At 35.6% G+C, this 18,912-nt stretch overlaps 1 protein-coding gene across 2 annotated transcripts; it reads left to right on the forward strand.

The window, feature by feature from the left end:
- Nucleotides 1–4,831: 4,831 nt before the first annotated feature.
- Nucleotides 4,832–18,491, forward strand: LOC126898700 (tyrosine-protein phosphatase 10D-like). 2 transcript variants are annotated; one of them, XM_050672994.1, is made up of 24 exons: nt 4,832–5,307; nt 5,369–5,501; nt 5,587–5,706; nt 6,354–6,460; nt 6,606–6,837; nt 6,914–7,017; nt 8,416–8,687; nt 8,759–8,979; nt 9,046–9,507; nt 10,945–11,070; nt 11,226–11,366; nt 11,468–11,773; nt 12,000–12,425; nt 12,546–12,866; nt 13,144–14,040; nt 14,395–14,612; nt 14,732–14,969; nt 15,225–15,540; nt 15,609–15,861; nt 15,930–16,208; nt 16,304–16,491; nt 16,579–16,961; nt 17,449–17,524; nt 18,228–18,491. In XM_050672994.1, the coding sequence occupies exons 1-23, from the start codon at nt 5,251–5,253 to the stop codon at nt 17,478–17,480; spliced, it is 5,832 nt and encodes a 1,943-aa protein (XP_050528951.1). In that variant the 5' UTR covers nt 4,832–5,250; the 3' UTR covers nt 17,481–17,524; nt 18,228–18,491. The 2 variants fall into 2 exon arrangements, with proteins under 2 accessions (XP_050528951.1, XP_050528950.1); XM_050672993.1 differs by lacking the exon at nt 17,449–17,524 and having other exon boundaries at nt 18,228–18,490.
- The last annotated feature ends 421 nt before the right edge of the window (nt 18,492–18,912 follow it).

Raw genomic sequence — 18,912 nt, forward strand, 5'->3', positions numbered from 1 at the left:
TGAGCGTGCTCGTCTTGCAATACGAGAAATTATAATATTTTGTAATAAAGCAAGAATACCCATACAAGAAATTCAGCACTGTATAGCTAAACTAGAAAAATTGTACAATGAATTTTTATAAGCTTTTTATCATAATTTTTCTACACAATGAATGATAGAAATATATAAATACGTAAGAAAACCGACCTAAACATTTAAGATAATCAAAAATTGAATTCAGAAATAATATTTTCGTAAACTGCCTTAACAGCTATGGCACACAACCGATGAAACTTATTGGTTGGCATAACAAAACTGGTAAGCGATTGATTTTAAAGTACTGGTGTATTAGCAATACGAGCGATGAGTTCAGTTTAATACAATAGCATAGGAGCGAATTGTAATGATTTTATTCATGTAAATAACTGGAAACTAAAGAAGTTGAGCAATAAATACAATCGAACACTGTAGACATAAACATAACTAGATCAACGGATTATTTAATTATCTAAAGATACAAGATTTATGTCGAGGGAGACATAAATGATTTGTGGAATAGTTGGTGAGAGTAGGAGTAGAATGCCAGGAAACAAGGAAACATAGTGGTGGCATGAGGATGTTATAAACCTATATTTGTTATCCCTTGTGTATTATACCTGTATATTAACTCAAAATTTTGAAACTTTAAATGTTTATATCTAATAAACAAATAAAGTTTTATTAAAAATTCAAATGCCATTTACTATTAAATTAAAAACTCAAACATTTTATTAAATTAAATATGTGTTACCATTTAAAAAACAAAGTTGACACCCTTACCAGGCATAAGGGATGAACTTAAAAAGTATTACATAGTTAAAAATTCAAGAATAATATGTAACTAAAGATAATAATAAAAAAAAATTTTTTAATTATTATTATTCTGTAAGTAATTGAGTGGGTTATGATAAAAAAATCACCCTGTATACTTTTAAATGTTAAACATATACTTAATAACTGACAAATTTTTACTTCTCAGCGAATAAATTCTAACAAATTCATAGAGAATTCAATATTTTATTGTATAAAAGTAATGATGTACTGTACATTAAATTAGAAACGAATACAAGGAGGTCGCTCCCTAATATTCAAACTATTGTTACTTAAAACAATGGAAAATAGGTCTTTTGAATTTAAAGATTGACAAAAAATTAATTTAGACGTATAAATAAAATAATTATACTTTTCCTCTGAAAAATTTAGATCCGGCCTCGCACTAAATAATAACCGTAATCAAGATAACGTAATAAATATTATAAAAACATGTACAATGAGTAATTGGAATTGTAAATTTTTAGTTTTATTTCATAAAACAATCTAACTCTAGTACTAAGTAAAATTTTACATTTAACTTATTTATTAATACATTTTTTAGGGTACAACAATTATTGTAGGTCATTTAACACTCTATCCGCTGAGTTTATAAGATCTACAATACTACGTTTTAACTTCAAGGTTGATAATTGTATCATTACAATGGTTACCCAACGAAATATGATTACAAGACCCAAAAAGTTTTTTCATTATCATAACACAAGTAGAACAGATAACAGCATTCCTAGATCTCTATCATCATAATTCAAATACAGAAATAAATTGAAAAGTTCCGATTTTTAAGTTAGTTGTAGGAAACGTCATAAAATTGAATGAGATCTGATAGGTAAATAATAAATAAAGAAATATAAACCTTAATAATAATTTATTTATAATCAAATATATACAATTTATTATATGATTAGTTTTGATAACTTTATTTTCCAATTGATTTTTATGTATGTACTGTCTCATTCTCATAATTATAAAAGTACTGCATATATGTTTATATATATATATATATATATTTGTCAAAATATTAGTTTGGTATTTATTACACGGAAATAATAGTTTCATAAGTATCTAAAAATTCAGAATATGTTTTATCATCAAATACATTAATTGAATCGGGATGTGTTAACAAAACATGTTGTCAAACTTTTCAACATAACAAATTCTGGTTATGATGTATTAATAAGTTAGATTTCAAGTTGATTAGTTCTGCTTTACCAGATGCATAACTTGAATTTAAATTAATTAATTTTCAAGTCAATTATACACAATTCGAATTTTGTTTGCCTAACAAGTCTTCTAACTATATAACTGGAAAAAATCGTAGTGTCATTAATTATAATATATTAATAACTGCAAGAATTATTATGTCAACTGATGTTTTTACATTACTAATTTAGCAGTCAAAACATAATGAAACTCATAATCGTCTAATTATATATTTACTAAATCAAGTCAATTGTATTGTTTTAAGTCTACTGTCTGTTAAAACTTCTCCATCACTAATAAGTTTTTTTTTATGATTAGATTACTATTTTTTTATTTATTATAAACCACTTTTTAAAGGCGAGGAAAAAGAAGAAAAAACTGCTTTTTAAAATTTATACATACAAAAAGTTACTATTATCATAATGACAATTTATTTGAATAAAAATAAATTCCACTATTTTTTTTATACAAAGAAAATAGAACAAAAGCACAAGAATAAATAAAATGGATACACAAAATTATTTAACATGTAATACAAATGGCTAACATACAAAACAAAAACACTGATGAACACATAAAAAACCTCAATATTTTTTTACTTCTTCTGCAGATAATTTCCTATTAAGGGCATCAAATATGTTATTTATATATTTAGTAAATTTTGTAGTTTCCTGAAAATATTTTTCAATCAGACAATTCCCCTTATAAAGAAGGCGTTCAAATACTTAAAACATACGTATAAAAAGCAGAACTTTTTCAACTTAACATTTGAAAGTGTTCCGGAAATACTGTATCTTTTAAATTAAAGCTTGTCACGTATTATAAGTTAAAAAAAAAATGTCCGGACGACCTATCTTCTATGTGCAAATGGCCGTCGAAGTTGAACAATTTTATACATCATATAACTTGTAATCAGGATATAAATAAGGAAATAGGAGTTTAATTACGCTTTTGGAATAATCTACCAAAATCTTAAAATTAAATATTATCTATAGATATGCATCAAAGCGTTTCTTAAGATCATGATTTTGATCACTGTCAGATATCATCAATACTTGTCCCAACTATGCCACATCCACATTGTACTACCATTTTTAAATCAATAATTAATAAATTACAACACCAAAAATACAAAAATCNAAATCAATAATTAATAAATTACAACACCAAAAATACAAAAATCAAAATATTACAAGTAAACTGCCTTTAAAAATATTATAAGTCTTAATTGACAATTTAGAATACATTAAATATCACAAAAAAAATTCAATACAGCGACTTAATTTACAAAGTTTAATATTTCAAATAAAAATGTACTTCAAATATATTATATTTGACCATAAAATTGGTATTAGCATCTTCAGTAATAAGATTTTTATGTCTCACATTTTTAAACAAAGTTTGGAAGCTGAAAATTTTTTTTTGTAATACATTTGACATCGTGTGCAATATGTATGTTACATAATAAATAGAAATAACGTAAAAATGACTAAATAATATCTAAATGAGAAAAACTAAATAAAATCATGACGTTCAAAACTTTTGAATGCATACAAATCATAGTATCACATATTAAATTGTTATCAGCAATTTAGCACATACGTAGAAATCGCGGAGGCTCTTACACTTTTATAATTCATGCTGACGACAACGTCGTAACAGACTAAAATCGGAGTGAGTTTATTTAGTGTACATGATCTAAACTCTTTCTTTGTCACTAAATCTTTCTTTGATTATACNTAATATTTCAAATAAAAATGTACTTCAAATATATTATATTTGACCATAAAATTGGTATTAGCATCTTCAGTAATAAGATTTTTATGTCTCACATTTTTAAACAAAGTTTGGAAGCTGAAAATTTTTTTTTGTAATACATTTGACATCGTGTGCAATATGTATGTTACATAATAAATAGAAATAACGTAAAAATGACTAAATAATATCTAAATGAGAAAAACTAAATAAAATCATGACGTTCAAAACTTTTGAATGCATACAAATCATAGTATCACATATTAAATTGTTATCAGCAATTTAGCACATACGTAGAAATCGCGGAGGCTCTTACACTTTTGTAATTCATGCTGACGACAACGTCGTAACAGACTAAATTCGGAGTGAGTTCATTTAGTGTACATGATCTAAACTCTTTCTTTTTCGGGTCACGGACCGTATCACATATAGTCTGTGACATGGTTATACATACCTTATAACCGAGATCTGTAGTCCGGTATATGGTTGTGAGTTTTGATTTGTGAATCGTGATTACGAAAGTAAATGTACACATTGTTTATTTGATTGTAGTGGGGTTTGTTTTTTTATTTGTAGTGTACTTTTACACATTGCACGAGTGGTATTTAGTGACGGACAATAGTAGTGTGTCACAGTATTATAATAATAACTTTCTAACTTAATTTTTTTTTATATAACATTCTCATATCACTCGTATCAACTGTCGTGTGCAATTTTCGTAAAAAACAACAGTACAGTATTAGAAAACCAAACTTCTGTGGTGACTCGAATTAAATGAACGTATTGTAAAAAATATCTTCACATATTTAATGTAAAAATGACGAAATTAAAGTATACGTTTATCTCGATCAATTACCCGATTTATTGAACGAAGAAACAAACGCGATGGAGAATAATTGCAATAATGTCTACCGCCGACGGTACCGCGTTATTATTGCAAACCCCAGTTGATCTTTCGAAAATATTTTACCACCACCACTCGCGCGTTGTTGATTTTGCTCGTTGTCTTGCACTGGAGTAATTTTCATNACAGTATTATAATAATAACTTTCTAACTTAATTTTTTTTTATATAACATTCTCATATCACTCGTATCAACTGTCGTGTGCAATTTTCGTAAAAAACAACAGTACAGTATTAGAAAACCAAACTTTTGTGGTGACTCGAATTAAATGAACGTTCTGTAAAAAATATCTTCACATATTTAATGTAAAAATGACGAAATTAAAGTATACGTTTATCTCGAACAATTACCCGATTTATTGAACGAAGAAACAAACGTGATGGAGAATAATTTCAATAATGTCTACCGACGACGGTACCGCGTTATTATTGCAAACCCCAGTTGATCTTTCGAAAATATTTTACCACCACCACTCGCGCGTTGTTGATTTTGCTCGTTGTCTTGCACCGGTGTAATTTTCAAAAATCAAATCGTTCACCATGGATAAAACCACTGTGCGACTTGTGATAACAGCAGCAATAATCATCGATTTAACTGTAAGTCCGATATTACTTTTTGTTCAAAAACTGTTGTTGATTCCTCAATTGTTTTTAACAGTTTGGCGCTGACCTCGCTATACAATTGCCTCGACAAGGAGATTCGTCTGTAACTGGTGGATCGTATAGGTTGGACTACTCTCCTCCGTATGGACAACCACCAGCCAACACCACAATAGCGTCTCGAGATATAGGTAAAATAACGATACACATGTTATCTGAGCCATGTTGTCGATAATATTTGTTTATAGTGCTAAAAAATTGTTTTTTGACATCTAGGCGATGTGATACATTTTTCACAAGCTCTACCAGGAACCCGGTACGATTTTTGGCTTTACTATAGTAACAACACGGAAAACAATAATTGGCTCCTGACCTGGACAGCATCGATTACAACGGGTAATTGAAAAATAAAAACAACTCATCTATTTTTACGTTTATACGGCTTGTACTTTATTTATTTGTATGTGTTGTATGCTGGCTAGTCTTGGCTGTCAAAATGAATACACACACACACACACATAATACAATACATTAATACAATTATAATTCAATTTTTTTATTAAACTCATAAAAAATGTTAGCTATATTGTCGCAATCTATTTTACAAATATAATGGTTTGTAAAGGTCCCATAAAAATTAACAGAGTCTAAGAAGAATGGCGTGGCCGAGTTGGTCACGCACCAGTGTCTGATGTGCACTTGGTTACGAGCGGCTTCATTTGTCAAGCAAGAGATCAGTTTGGCAATAAGAGTTATCACTCCTCTCTCTCTCTCTCTCTCTCTCTGGCAACAGACTAACCAGCTGTCCTGGAGTATCAATGGTATAAAAGAAATTTCCTCCTCTGGGGAAGGCTCATATGGTCCTTAATGGCCTTGAAAAATTTGATAAAAAGAAATATTTAAGATTTAGTCATAAATTATATTCAATATGTATTTCCCATTACATATTGCATGTTTGAGATTACACTAAATTGCAACATATTAAATTATGTTATCCTAAAAAAATACATAAATGTAAAAATAATTTAATTTTAATTTTTTAGCTCCTGATCCACCTACAAATCTTACTGTGCAAGTAAAAGGCGGTAAAACAGCTCATGTAACTTGGACACCACCCGCTTCAGGCAACTATGATAGTTTTAAGCTCAAAGTAATTTCTAATAAATGTCTAATTTTAGCTTCTATAATTAATTTATTTATTAAACAAAAAATTATTTATGAAAAGTTTATTTTTACACAATAACACTTTTTGACTATAACTTTATATTTATTATGTACTCTATTTGTTAAATTAGATAAATGGATTATCGAGTTCGTTGCCTGCGTCGGAACAAAATGTTGGTCGGGTGATTTTAGTTCCTAATGCAAACCCAAATGATTCCGATAAAAGTGATGTACAGCAACAGCAAGCAGTACAACAGTATGTTTTAAAAGATTTGACCCCTGGGGCCACTTATCAAGTTCAACTATTTGCTGTTTATGACCGTAAAGAGAGTGTAGCATATATATCACGAAATTTCACTACAAGTAATATATACTTTTTATACTGTTACTGTTGTAATTTAAATAACCCAGTAATTAAAATTTTGACCTATGATTTTAGAACCTAGTACACCCGGAAAATTTATTGTATGGTTCCGTAATGAAACTACACTTCTCGTTCTATGGCAGCCAAGTTATCCAGCCAGTGTATTCACTCATTACAAAGTAAAGAAATTCGTTTTCGTTTAGATATTATTTATTTTAAATGAAAAATATATTTAAAGTATTAATTTAAACAAATATAAACAATATTTAACTCAAAAACTACAAAAATTACTAAAGAATATTAGTCACTAGTGACATTCTTATTGTATAGATATTTTAGTTTTATTTATTTTAATTTTAAATGTATTTTAACTAACTTTAAAATCAGAATAAATGAATAGGACACCAAATAATTTTTTTTTTTAATCTCTAATTTAATGACAACTTTTTGTTTAATTAATTATTTAGATTAAATTTAAATATGATATAGAGCCTAAGATGAAAGAAAATAGACTTAGATGGTTTGGTTAATAATCATTTTATGAGGAGAGAAGAATCTGAAGTCATACGAACAGTTGTAGCAATGAATGTTGAAGGAAGAATAGTTAGAGGAAGATCAAGAAAGAGATGGAGAGATGTTATTGAATGCGATATGAGGACAGCTGATATGAGCGTAGAGGATGTGGGAGATTGTGTCAAGTAGAAGTTTAAGATAAGGGTGGCCAACCTCAAGTAGTTGGGATTAAGGCGAGGAAGAAGAAGAAGAGAATATAGAGCCTACAAATAACGTATCAATTCTTATAAGACTTCTTTTAACTGATAATTAACTATCATAAGGAAGAAAAGTGTAATATATTACATTTAACTGACTATTCCAAGTGAATAATTTTTAAATAATTATGTTTCTTTAAAAGAATTTTTTGTTGATATTCTTATTTTTATCCAAAATCATAAAAATTATTTTTAACCGGTTTTTCATGCAGCAAACAGGAATCATTTTATTACCAATACCATTTACAATAGTTGCAAATAACATTTCTCTTGTCTCTAGCAATATGCAAAAATCAGAATGATATAATTCATATACTGAAACTTGTATAAACATTATAAATCCTGACCTACAATCAGATAAAATAGAAAAATGTTGAAAACATTTTCTTTAATGTTTTTTTTCTAAAAAAAATATTTTAAATAAAAAGTTTCTTAATTTTTTTCTAAAATTTTCTGAATATGTTATACCTATCATTGTAGCTCTGTTAATAAGTTATAGAGTTCTGACTTTGTTTGGTTAATTATAATTGAATTGCCTATAAAAATATAAATAACCCATTGAGCAAAAAGTTAAATTTATTTCTTTAGGTTTTATCAGAGCAATTTTTTTTTTTTTAACAAAAAAACATACAGTTATACATGTCTCAACCACAACTATTATTATAACTAAAATAAATATTTTAAATATTTATAAATAATAAATCGATAAATAATTATTTATTATAAAATAGTTATTCAAAACTATAGTTGTAAAATTTAAGTTTTTATAAATATAATCGAGTAATGTTTTTCATTTCTTATTTGTAGGTGAGCGTAGAACCTCCAGATTCCCCTGAATCGGTGTTGTACGTAGAACGAGAAGGAGAACCTCCTGGTCCGGCTCAGGCAGCATTTAAAGGGTTGGTACCAGGTCGTGCATACAACATAAGTGTTCATACTGTAAGTGAAGACGAAACATCAGCGCCTACCACCGCTCAATACCGTACGATACCATTGCGTCCAACAAATCTTGTAGTGGATGGTCGAATGACAGGATCATATAATGTCCGTGTTCGGTGGGATCCGCCTAAAGGCCTCTGGTATGTAGGCTAGGATCGAGACTCTTATTTTTATATAGTCGATAGTTTAGTATGTTTCTTATTATTTTCAGCGAGTTTGACAAATACCAAATATCCGTTAATGCCGTGGCGGCGATGAAAAAATCTTCAGCTATAGTTCCAGCACAACAATCAACTCCTATAACTGTTAGCCGTACGGTGACAAGTACTGACCTGAATCACGACATTGACCCTGGTCGGACATACCAAGTTCTTGTTAAAACTGTCTCCGGAAAAGTGGCTAGTTGGCCCGCATCCGTCAATGTCACACTAAGTGAGAAAATACGAATTTAAAAATGTGATTGCCACGCTACAATTATTTTTTTACTATTTTCTCTAGAACCTCTGCCCGTCACTGATTTGAAAATTGCCCGGGTTGAAGATAGCGTGCTAACGTTGCATTGGCAACCAGATCCCGCTAGCTATCAAGACGCTTATCAAGTAGCCTACACCGAAGTGGTGTCAAATGCTGGAGCTGGTGTTGGTCAACTACCAATTGGACCTGAAACTACTTCGGCTGTAGCGTTGCCAGGCGCAGTACTGCTACAACCGCAAGCCATATCTTCTTCATCTTCTCAACAGTCTTCAGCTGGTGCGGCTGATAGTAACGTCATAATCGTATCGGCGGCCAGCCAGGGCAATTCAGAGATGGGATCAAGCAACAACAATAACTTGAACGTAGTCGAATGTACGTTGGACGCACTACTACCTGGACGTAATTATTCCATTTCCGTACGTGCCCTGAGTGGTAACGGAGTAGGGCTAGCAACCAGCAACGAGACCATAGTATATCATACGATGAGTGAGTTATAATGATTGTACTGTATACGAGTATTTTTTACATTCTCCTTGTGCTGCTTCTCCAAACTAATATACAGGGGATCGGTGTTTTTATAAACCAATTGATTACTCGCAAAATATAATATTAGAGAAAAAATTTGTTGATTTATTTAAGTTGCATATATTTTTTGATTGATCAACTAATAATTACTTTTTAGAATCATCCCTTACAACTTAAAGTGGTATCAAGTTTATATTTTAAATGGCAACATACATATTTGACTAACTCTTATAAAATAGAAAATAATCTAATTAAAAAAATGACTGGTCGATAACAACTTTTGAACCAATATTTCAAAAGTAATTAACAATTTAAATTATGACTAGAGGTGAGTAGTGAGTGCTGCCGTTATTTTTATCACTAGTCATTGCCCGACTGTACTCTTCATCCCGATTTAGTATAAAAATGAGAATAACTTCTAAAGTACTGATACAAAAGTTGTTATTGAACAATCATTTTCTATTTAACAAACTAGTTAAATATGTATGTTGATATTTAAAAACATAAACTTTATATTTCTTTAAGTTGTAAGGGATGCTTCTGAAAAGTAATTATTAGTGAATCAATCAAAAAATATATGCGACTAAAAGAAATCAAAAGAAATGTTTACAATATTCATTTTGAGAGTAATCGAATGGTTTATGATAAACTTATCGCTCTGTATTTAACTAATACAATAAAACAGATACTGTTGTTAAAAAATGTAATTTTTCTATGTATTGACTAAATGAATATGTACAAACTGTACATTATATGTGTTTTGGGGTACAATAATTAACTTTTTGAATTTGTAGGTTAAAAGAAACTAACAACAGTGAATTTAAAAAAAAAGTTGTAAAAATCTATTTGTTGTTAATAACTGAAAACATTTTGATACAAGATATTTTAGAACTAGACAAATAAAATGTGACTCTTAGACGGTTTACTATTTTGTTTTGGCATTCTAAATACATTTAAATTATAAAAATAAGAAAAAAATTAAATATTGTGATATGAAAAAATGCTCAGTAAATTAGTTGTTTCAAATTAACTGTTTTTTGTAAGATATAACTTGTATTTTTAAATTTTAAAAAGTATCTAATTTTATTTTTATTCTTTCCTATTATGTAAAACGTGCCAAAAATATTAATTTATTTCTATAATGGTTTTCATTGTTTTATATATGAAATATTTAACTTTTACTATAAAACCAATTATTTTTTTATTTTATTTTTTGAAATTCTTAATAATTATAATAATATTATTATATAATTATTAAAGAATCTTTGTATTATAATGTATAATAATTATAATATTAGAAATTTCAAAAAATGATAAAAATTAACAAGTTTATAAAATTTAATAAAAAATAATTATTTTATTTCCACAGTTGAATTAACTTGATGTTTTTATTTTTAGAACCTTCGGCGCCAATCATTGAAGATTTAAGACCTACTATCGACTATGGATTGAATGTATCTTGGAAAACCGATGTTAATAGTAGGCAAGAAACGTTCCAAGTCGTGTGCCGTCGAAACGATACCGGTACGACTCTTAGTAAAAGAATTTTTTAACTTTCCGTTATCACACATTTCTGTTACCGAGGGGTGGGAGTTTTCTCTTTAAAGGAAAAACATAGCCCTGTACACTATTGGGCGGTGTCTACGATCCGACTTTAAATTGTTTTTTAATATTTTCAGATGACATACCTATGGTGAGAATCACTAGCGAATGGCGAGTGTCCTTAAAACATTTGTATCCCGGCGCCGCATATCAAATAAAAGTTTTCGCCATTAGTCACGGTCTGCTCAGCGAACCTCACGATTATTTCCAAGCCGTATGTAAGTACCGGACGAACCGATCACTGGTCGCTGTCGTCCCGGCGGCCAGAGAACGATTTATCTTCAATGTTCAAATGTTAACGGGGATTTTTTTTTTTTAGATCCGCGTCCTCCCGTAGATTTACAAGTGGAGAACATCACGGCGACGGCGGCGGTCGGAGGAGTCGGATCCGTGTTGATCAGGTGGAACCGGCCCGTCGAAGACGGAGGTGTTTTCACCGAGTATTCCATCAAATACCGTACGGTGGACAGCTCGCAGTGGATACGTTTGCCCGGAGTGCCGCCGGGCGTTCAAGAAGCGGAAATAGCTGACATGACGGCCGGTCAGAGGTATACGATTCAAGTGAACACGCAGACGTACGGAGCTTTAGAATCACCTTATCCTCAGCAAGTCAATTACACGATAAGTAAGGCGAAAAATTGCTCCAGTTGTGTTTCGCTTTTGCGCGCACCGTTCGTTTAACGACTCGCTGCGCGTTACTCGGCCGCACATGTCGATATTGTAAAATATTTAATCAAACGTTTTATCGTACGCTACTGCTTATATTAGTAGTGGGTACACGAAACGTGTAATTAAAATAAATATTGATTTTTTTCAGCAATATTGCATTTTTTAAATTTTTTTTTTTTCAGGACCCAATCCTATAACCAACGTTGCTCTTTTGGTCGACGCCACTAACGTTACTCTAACGTTCCCCCGTCCCGAGGGTCTTCTGGAGTACTATACCGTTCAGTGGTGGATAGTGGCCGATCGTTCGATAGCCGGATCTCCGTCATCGGCCGAACCGGGATCTGGTTCCATAACCACTGCCGGAAGCACCGGCGGTTCCAAAAATATCACGGATTCTGCCGCTACTTCTAGTGCTACCAGTTCCGCCGCTACTACTACCGCTACTGCTACTAGCACGACGAGTACGGCCAACGGCGGACAAAACGCCCCAATCCCGACAATAAGTCTGAGCGTGGACGATCTCGTCCCGGGCGCCAGATACGTTTTGCGCGTTCGCACCACTTCGCATGGACTGCACAGCGATTACACTCAACTGACGGCCAACACCAGTAAGACAACACGTCGTTTTTTTTCTTTAACACATTTTGGAGCTAACGTCCCCCTACGTTAGCCTCTAATTTTGAGTGTTACACGTTTTCTACACATTTTTTTTGTTTGTTTGTTTTCAGTGCCTCTCATACTGTCCGAAGTGCTGGCCGTCAACGATCAACACACCACGGACACTCTGACGCTTCGTTACACGCCCACTCCACAAGTGGCGTCTCGTTTTGAGAAATATCGTTTCCAGTTGGCTTCGGGCAGCAATTCCGTGTCGGACGACGGCGACGGCAAGCCGACGCAGTCGCTAATCGCCGAAAAGTTAGCCACCGATAACGAATGGAAGGTCACTTGGCAAGGATTGACGCCGGGTCAGCTGTACGACATAACCGTATGGACTGTGTCCGCCGAAGGTGTGCTCAGTCAACCTCTGCGACGTCAAGATCGATTGTGTAAGAATTTTCGAGTATTTTATGAAGAGTCTCGCTCCCCCGCAAACGATAGCTTCCTCCCCCCGTACACAAACGTGAAACGTTCTCATAGAAAAAAAAACCCATCGATCGTATTTTAAAACTATATACAACGTTAATGTTCGTCGACTGACCCCCTTACCTTGTAGGGGCGCGCGTGTACTCGCGTATTGTGTGTACAAAAAATGTCGACTACTCTGTTGTTGCGCTCTGCAATAATTTATTTGTGTTTGTATGTAAATTTTTTCTTTTTTTACAGATCCCGAACCCATCAGCGAACTAAACGCCACGTACGTCGGACGAGACTCTGTGACGTTGGCTTGGCGCGTACCGAGAGGCCAGTACGACGCTTTTCAAATCCAATACTTGCTGGACGGTGACAACGACGGCTCGTCGTCGTCGTCCACTTCGAGTTCAACTCTGGTCCAAAACCTGACCGTCGATCCGTGGTTTGACGTTCGCGGACTCAGACCTTACCGGAACTACACTTTTACCGTGGTCGTACGCGCCGGCGGTACGCCTCCACATCAACCGGGCTCGACGTCGTCCGTTCTGGCCGTTTCTGCCGCGTCACTGTCAACAGCCGCCGCTCCCACCACCACCGCTATAAGTAACGCCGTGTTGAGACGTAGCGTACCCGTGTCGGCCGCTTTCGCCACTCTGGAATCTGTGCCGGCAACTCCTCGGAGGTTGATCGGCACCGACGTTCGACCACAGCAACTCACTCTGGAATGGACTCTGCCCGAGTCCGAACACAACGGTGTCCTCCTGCGGTTCGTGGTGTCGTGGAAGGAAATCCGTCGTCCATCGGGTGTCGGAGGAAGAGTACGCGGAGACGACAGTGGCGGCGGCGACGACGACGAAGACGGTGCGCAAACGGACGCCCGATCGCCTCTAGCCGTTGACGAAGACGACGTGTCGTCGTCCCTCGACGGCGAAAAAACCGTTTACTTGGAATCGTGGCGGAACCGCGTGACCATCGGAGGAGGAAGCAGCAGCAGCAACAGTAATAGCATCGGAGGCGGTGGCAATTCTCGTGGAGGAGCAGCAAACGCGGGGTTGATACCCGGCAAGGTGTACTCGTTCACGGTGTGTGGCGAGACGCGAGCTGGACGAGGCGGAGTGGCGCAATTACGCCAACGCATGCCCATACTAGGTTCGTATTACTCTATGTACCGCCGCAATACTTATATGTGTGTAATACTAATATACTACCATTATGCATATACTACATAATGTGTAGTGTATACACGATTTTAATATAATATATAGAGCGTTCAGTAAGTAAGGAAGCGGGTTTCTATTGTTCTCGTTGTTTGTAACAATTAACCTGTTTCCTTATTTACTGAACATTCTGTATTATTATATTAAAATCGGTAATTAACTCGTGCGTGTCAATATTTTGGTGTTGACCACCGAGTACGTCAGCAATGGGTTGTGGAATTTTCATTGGATTAAATTACGTATCGGTNTTTTCATTGGATTAAATTACGTATTGGTTTTTCCGTAGCTCCGCCAAAACCCAGTGCCCAAGCGGTGCCGACCGAAGTGAGCCGTACCAAACAAACGATTCAAGTGCGGTTCCGCAAAAACTACTTTAGCGAAATGAACGGAGCGGTGCTCGGCTACACGGTAATAGTGGCCGAAGACGACGGGAAGAACGCCAGCGGACTGGAAATGCCGAGTTGGAGAGACGTCCAGGCGTACTCGACTTGGCCGCCGTATCAGGTGAGTTGTCGTTTCCGTCGCGGGACGCATAATAACGCGATGGACGATAATATCGTATCGTGAACTCGTAACGCTGTCTCTCTAATCGGTAGAAATTCACTTAGAAAAATGTTTCGCAGGTTCTCGAACCGTACACGCCGTTTTCGCACAACAAAACCGTCGAAGACTTCACCATCGGCCAAGACCAAAACTGTAACGTCGGAGGAAACTACAATTCCGGTCTGCCCAAAACGCTGTCGCCGTCCGGTTATTGCAACGGTCCGTTGAAACCGGCCACGGTTTATAGAGTGAAGATAAGAGCGTTCACGTCTGCCGACAAATTCACCGACACGTCTTACTCGTTCCCGATTCAAACCGGTAGGTGGTGGCCGACAAGACTCGGTTATTAAAAAAAAGCACCGGCTACACAATACCGAGTGTGTGCGTAAATGTCGACGACATTTACGCACAGAGCGTTTTATGACAAAGATTTAAATTTGTTTTTGCACTTCCGACGTGTGGACGTCGTGCGATTGTGCAAATCGCGTTTATTACGTATCTTAAAAATATATCCTACACATTTTGTATATATCGCCGCGTTAAAAATCATCTTTTTTTTTTACGTTTTCCTAGATCAAGATGTGACGTCCAGCACCGGCACTACGGCTGCGATCGCGTTCATCGTGATATTCGTATTGGTGTTATCGGGCGCAGCGGTGGCGGCGTATTCCAAGTACAAGAACTACGCGGTCAAGAATTCGACGGGAAACAAAAGAAACGACGCCAACGGAGCAGCAGGCCAACAGCAGCAGCAGCAGCAGCAGCAGAGGAGAAACGCGGGTTCGAAATTTTTCTCCGATTCCGCTTTTCCCACTCAACGGAACACATTGCTGGGAGGCCCCGAATTAGATTCATTGCGGCGGCAGGGTTCTTGCGACTTGGAAACCAGGTAAAATAATAATCACCACCTCCGATGTAATCGTTTTTTGTAATTTTTTTTTTTTCTTTACTTTGCAGTAGACCCGTGAGAGCCGACAGATTTATCGAGCACTACGCTCAAATGTCGGCCGATTCCGATTTCCGGTTTTCCGAAGAATTCGAAGAGCTCAAGCACGTCGGCCGTCAACAACCTTGCGCCGCCGCCGATTTACCGTGCAACAGACCCAAAAATCGATTCACCAACATCTTACCGTACGACCATAGCCGCTTTAAACTGCAACCCGTCGACGACGAAGAAGGATCCGACTACATCAACGCCAACTACGTCCCTGTAAATATTTATATAGATTTTTTTTTTAGTAAAAAAATTATGTAAATTCATTCGTTATTCCGCGACAGGGTCACAACAGCGTACGGGAATTCATAGTCACTCAAGGACCGTTGCACTCGACCCGAGACGATTTTTGGCGCATGTGTTGGGAATCGGGAACCAGATCGATCGTCATGCTCACGCGGTGTGTGGAGAAAGGTCGCGAAAAGTGCGATCACTACTGGCCGTACGACACTCAGCCCACTTATTACGGGGGCGGAGACGGTGGCGACGGTGGCATTTGCGTGACGTTGCTGAACGATACTCATTATGCGGATTACGTGATAACGGAATTCATGGTTTGCAGAGTAAGTCGTGTAGTACGGCTGCGGCAGTCTCGTCCGAGATCGGCGAGCAATCCACTCGTATTCGCTATTAATTTAATAATTAACTATCCGTTTAGAACGACCAAAAGCGAGTGATCAGACATTTCCACTTCACGACTTGGCCCGATTTCGGAGTTCCCAGTCCTCCCCAGACCCTGTGTCGGTTCGTTCGAGCGTTTAGAGATCGGATCAACGGCGGTTCCGCGGGTATGAATCCTTCCGAACAGTCGTCACAACACCGATGGCCCGTTATAGTGCACTGCAGGTTTGTATACGACTTTTTTTATATTTAAATCGAAAGTTTCTTTTTTCTCGAAATCGTATAAAAGTACTAATCCCATTTTTGTTTCAGTGCCGGAGTGGGTAGATCGGGAACGTTTATCGCTCTCGATCGCGTTCTCCAGTCCATCCAGGATCCGCATCGGCCGGGCACTTTCCTTCCTCCGCACGTGGTAGCCCTGAAATACGTGGACGTCTACGGCATCGTGTACGCCATGCGCAAGGAACGCGTGTGGATGGTTCAAACCGAACAGCAGTACATATGCATTCACCAGTGCGTGGTGTCCGTACTGCAATCGTTGTTCTCGTCGGACCAGCAACAGTCGAAAGAGCAGCAGTATCAGTACGGCGGCGGCCAATACCGTCTCGGCTGCGACGGTGTCGACGACGAAGATCTGATCGAGGGCGGCACGTTGATGATAACGGGAGTCGCCCACCACAATCGGGCTTTCGAAGGTAAACCGACGTCGGCTATGGACTTGCTGAGGTCGAGGTCGGCATTGGTCGTCCAGTGGCTGTTGCTGACTTCCGCCGAAAAGCGTTTATGGTCGCGTCAAAAAAACTGTGCCGGTTTCGGTGGTGGTGGTAGTAGTGGATTAATAAATTTAAGAGTTCGGGAAGGGTTCGGTTTTTTTAACGACCGCCGCCGCCGCTACGACGGCGTGGTGACCACCGCGACATCCACCGATGAGAAAACTTCCAACGGCAGCGATCGAAGCTGCACTGCCGCCGCCATCACCACCACCACTACGGTCAGTATCGAAAAAGACAATGTGTCGTGGTGGTCTCCCCGGTGGTGGTACCGGCGGCAGTCGAAGGACAAACGCATTAGGGTTTATAAATTGTAACTTAAGGATCTCACGAGTAGACTACGAACGCAATCAAAAAAACTAAAAGTAATATTTTTGTACGTGTGTGTGTAATTTGTATATGTGTAAATTAGGTGTCTGCAAGTTGTCGACGCAAGAGGAGTGAGACGACTCGAGGACTAAATTCGATAAGACTTGTTTTATTTAAAAGTGAGAGTGTGTACTTTTAAGGGTTTCTATTTTTATCTGTGTGTGTGTGTGTATGTGTGAGCTAGTGAGCGTATGCAGCAATATGTGTACATGTCCACCGAAATTCAGTAAGACAAAAATGTGGAGACTACTAATAATACTAATACGATTGTTCGANTGAGACGACTCGAGGACTAAATTCGATAAGACTTGTTTTATTTAAAAGTGAGAGTGTGTACTTTTAAGGGTTTCTATTTTTATATCTGTGTGTGTGTGTGTGTATGTGTGAGCTAGTAAGCGTATGCAGCAATATGTGTACATGTCCACCGGAATTCAGTAAGACAAAAATGTGGAGACAACTAATAATACTAATACGATTGTTCGGCTCTTTTCATACTTACACCGCTTCGAAAATGAATCCAGTTGCCGTGTAATAATCGGCGGTACGTGAACCATAACTATTTATTAGTTTAGCTGAAATGTTGTGTGTATGATATGTAGTAATATAAAAATCATTTTTGCAGCTTAATTTAGCGCATTCACTACTAATATATTTAATAACTTACATGTATATTGTATAATTTAGTTTGAGAACTAGCTGTAGAACTGTAATACTATGGTAGACTAAAGTGCATCGTAGTAACTAGCACGCTCTTAATAGCATTTGATTAATTATATATATTTTTTTTATGATTAAACATTAATCGTGATTTTTTATATTTAGACGATGAAGGCATTGCTGAATCTGGAATGTAAATTCTATGACAACTTTATACAAACCAATTTGTTGATCAGTGCAACAAAACAGTATTATGAATTATTTTTATAACAATCAAAACAGTATTACTATCGATCAATTACTATCGTTTGCAATGAGATTATTAATATTATTTTTTTTTTTTTACAATATTTTTCATTTTGTTTATTTATATGATAAATAATAAATAAATAATTAGGGTGGCGCAAAAAAAATTGATCTTCGAAATGTTTATGAGATACCTCATAAATGTATTATATACATTAAAATAAACATTTTATGAAAATTTGAGATTAAAAAAAAAATGTTTACAGGTCGCTCAACTCGTTTTAAGAAAATTGACCAAAAATACTCAAAAAAACATAAAATGTCATTATTTATTCAATTTTTGTTCAAATTTCAATCTAAATTGTTCGTTTTTTAATGCCGAATAATAATAATTAGAAAAAAATTTGTAAGTCCAAAATTGATTGCGTTAAGTCCATAAAAAGCTCAAAAATATGGTAACCAAAAAAATTTTTTTTTTAATTTGATTAATATTTGTGTGTATTTTAAGAGGAAATATTTTTTTCTACTAATGTTTAAAACTACTATCTTTTTTTTTAGATTAGAACGTACGCTAGAATATACGATGTACATAAAAATAAATGAA

This window comes from Daktulosphaira vitifoliae, unplaced genomic scaffold (genome assembly GCF_025091365.1).
Source record: "Daktulosphaira vitifoliae isolate Bord-2020 unplaced genomic scaffold, ASM2509136v1 Scaffold_2, whole genome shotgun sequence".
Classification (NCBI taxonomy): domain Eukaryota; kingdom Metazoa; phylum Arthropoda; class Insecta; order Hemiptera; family Phylloxeridae; genus Daktulosphaira; species Daktulosphaira vitifoliae.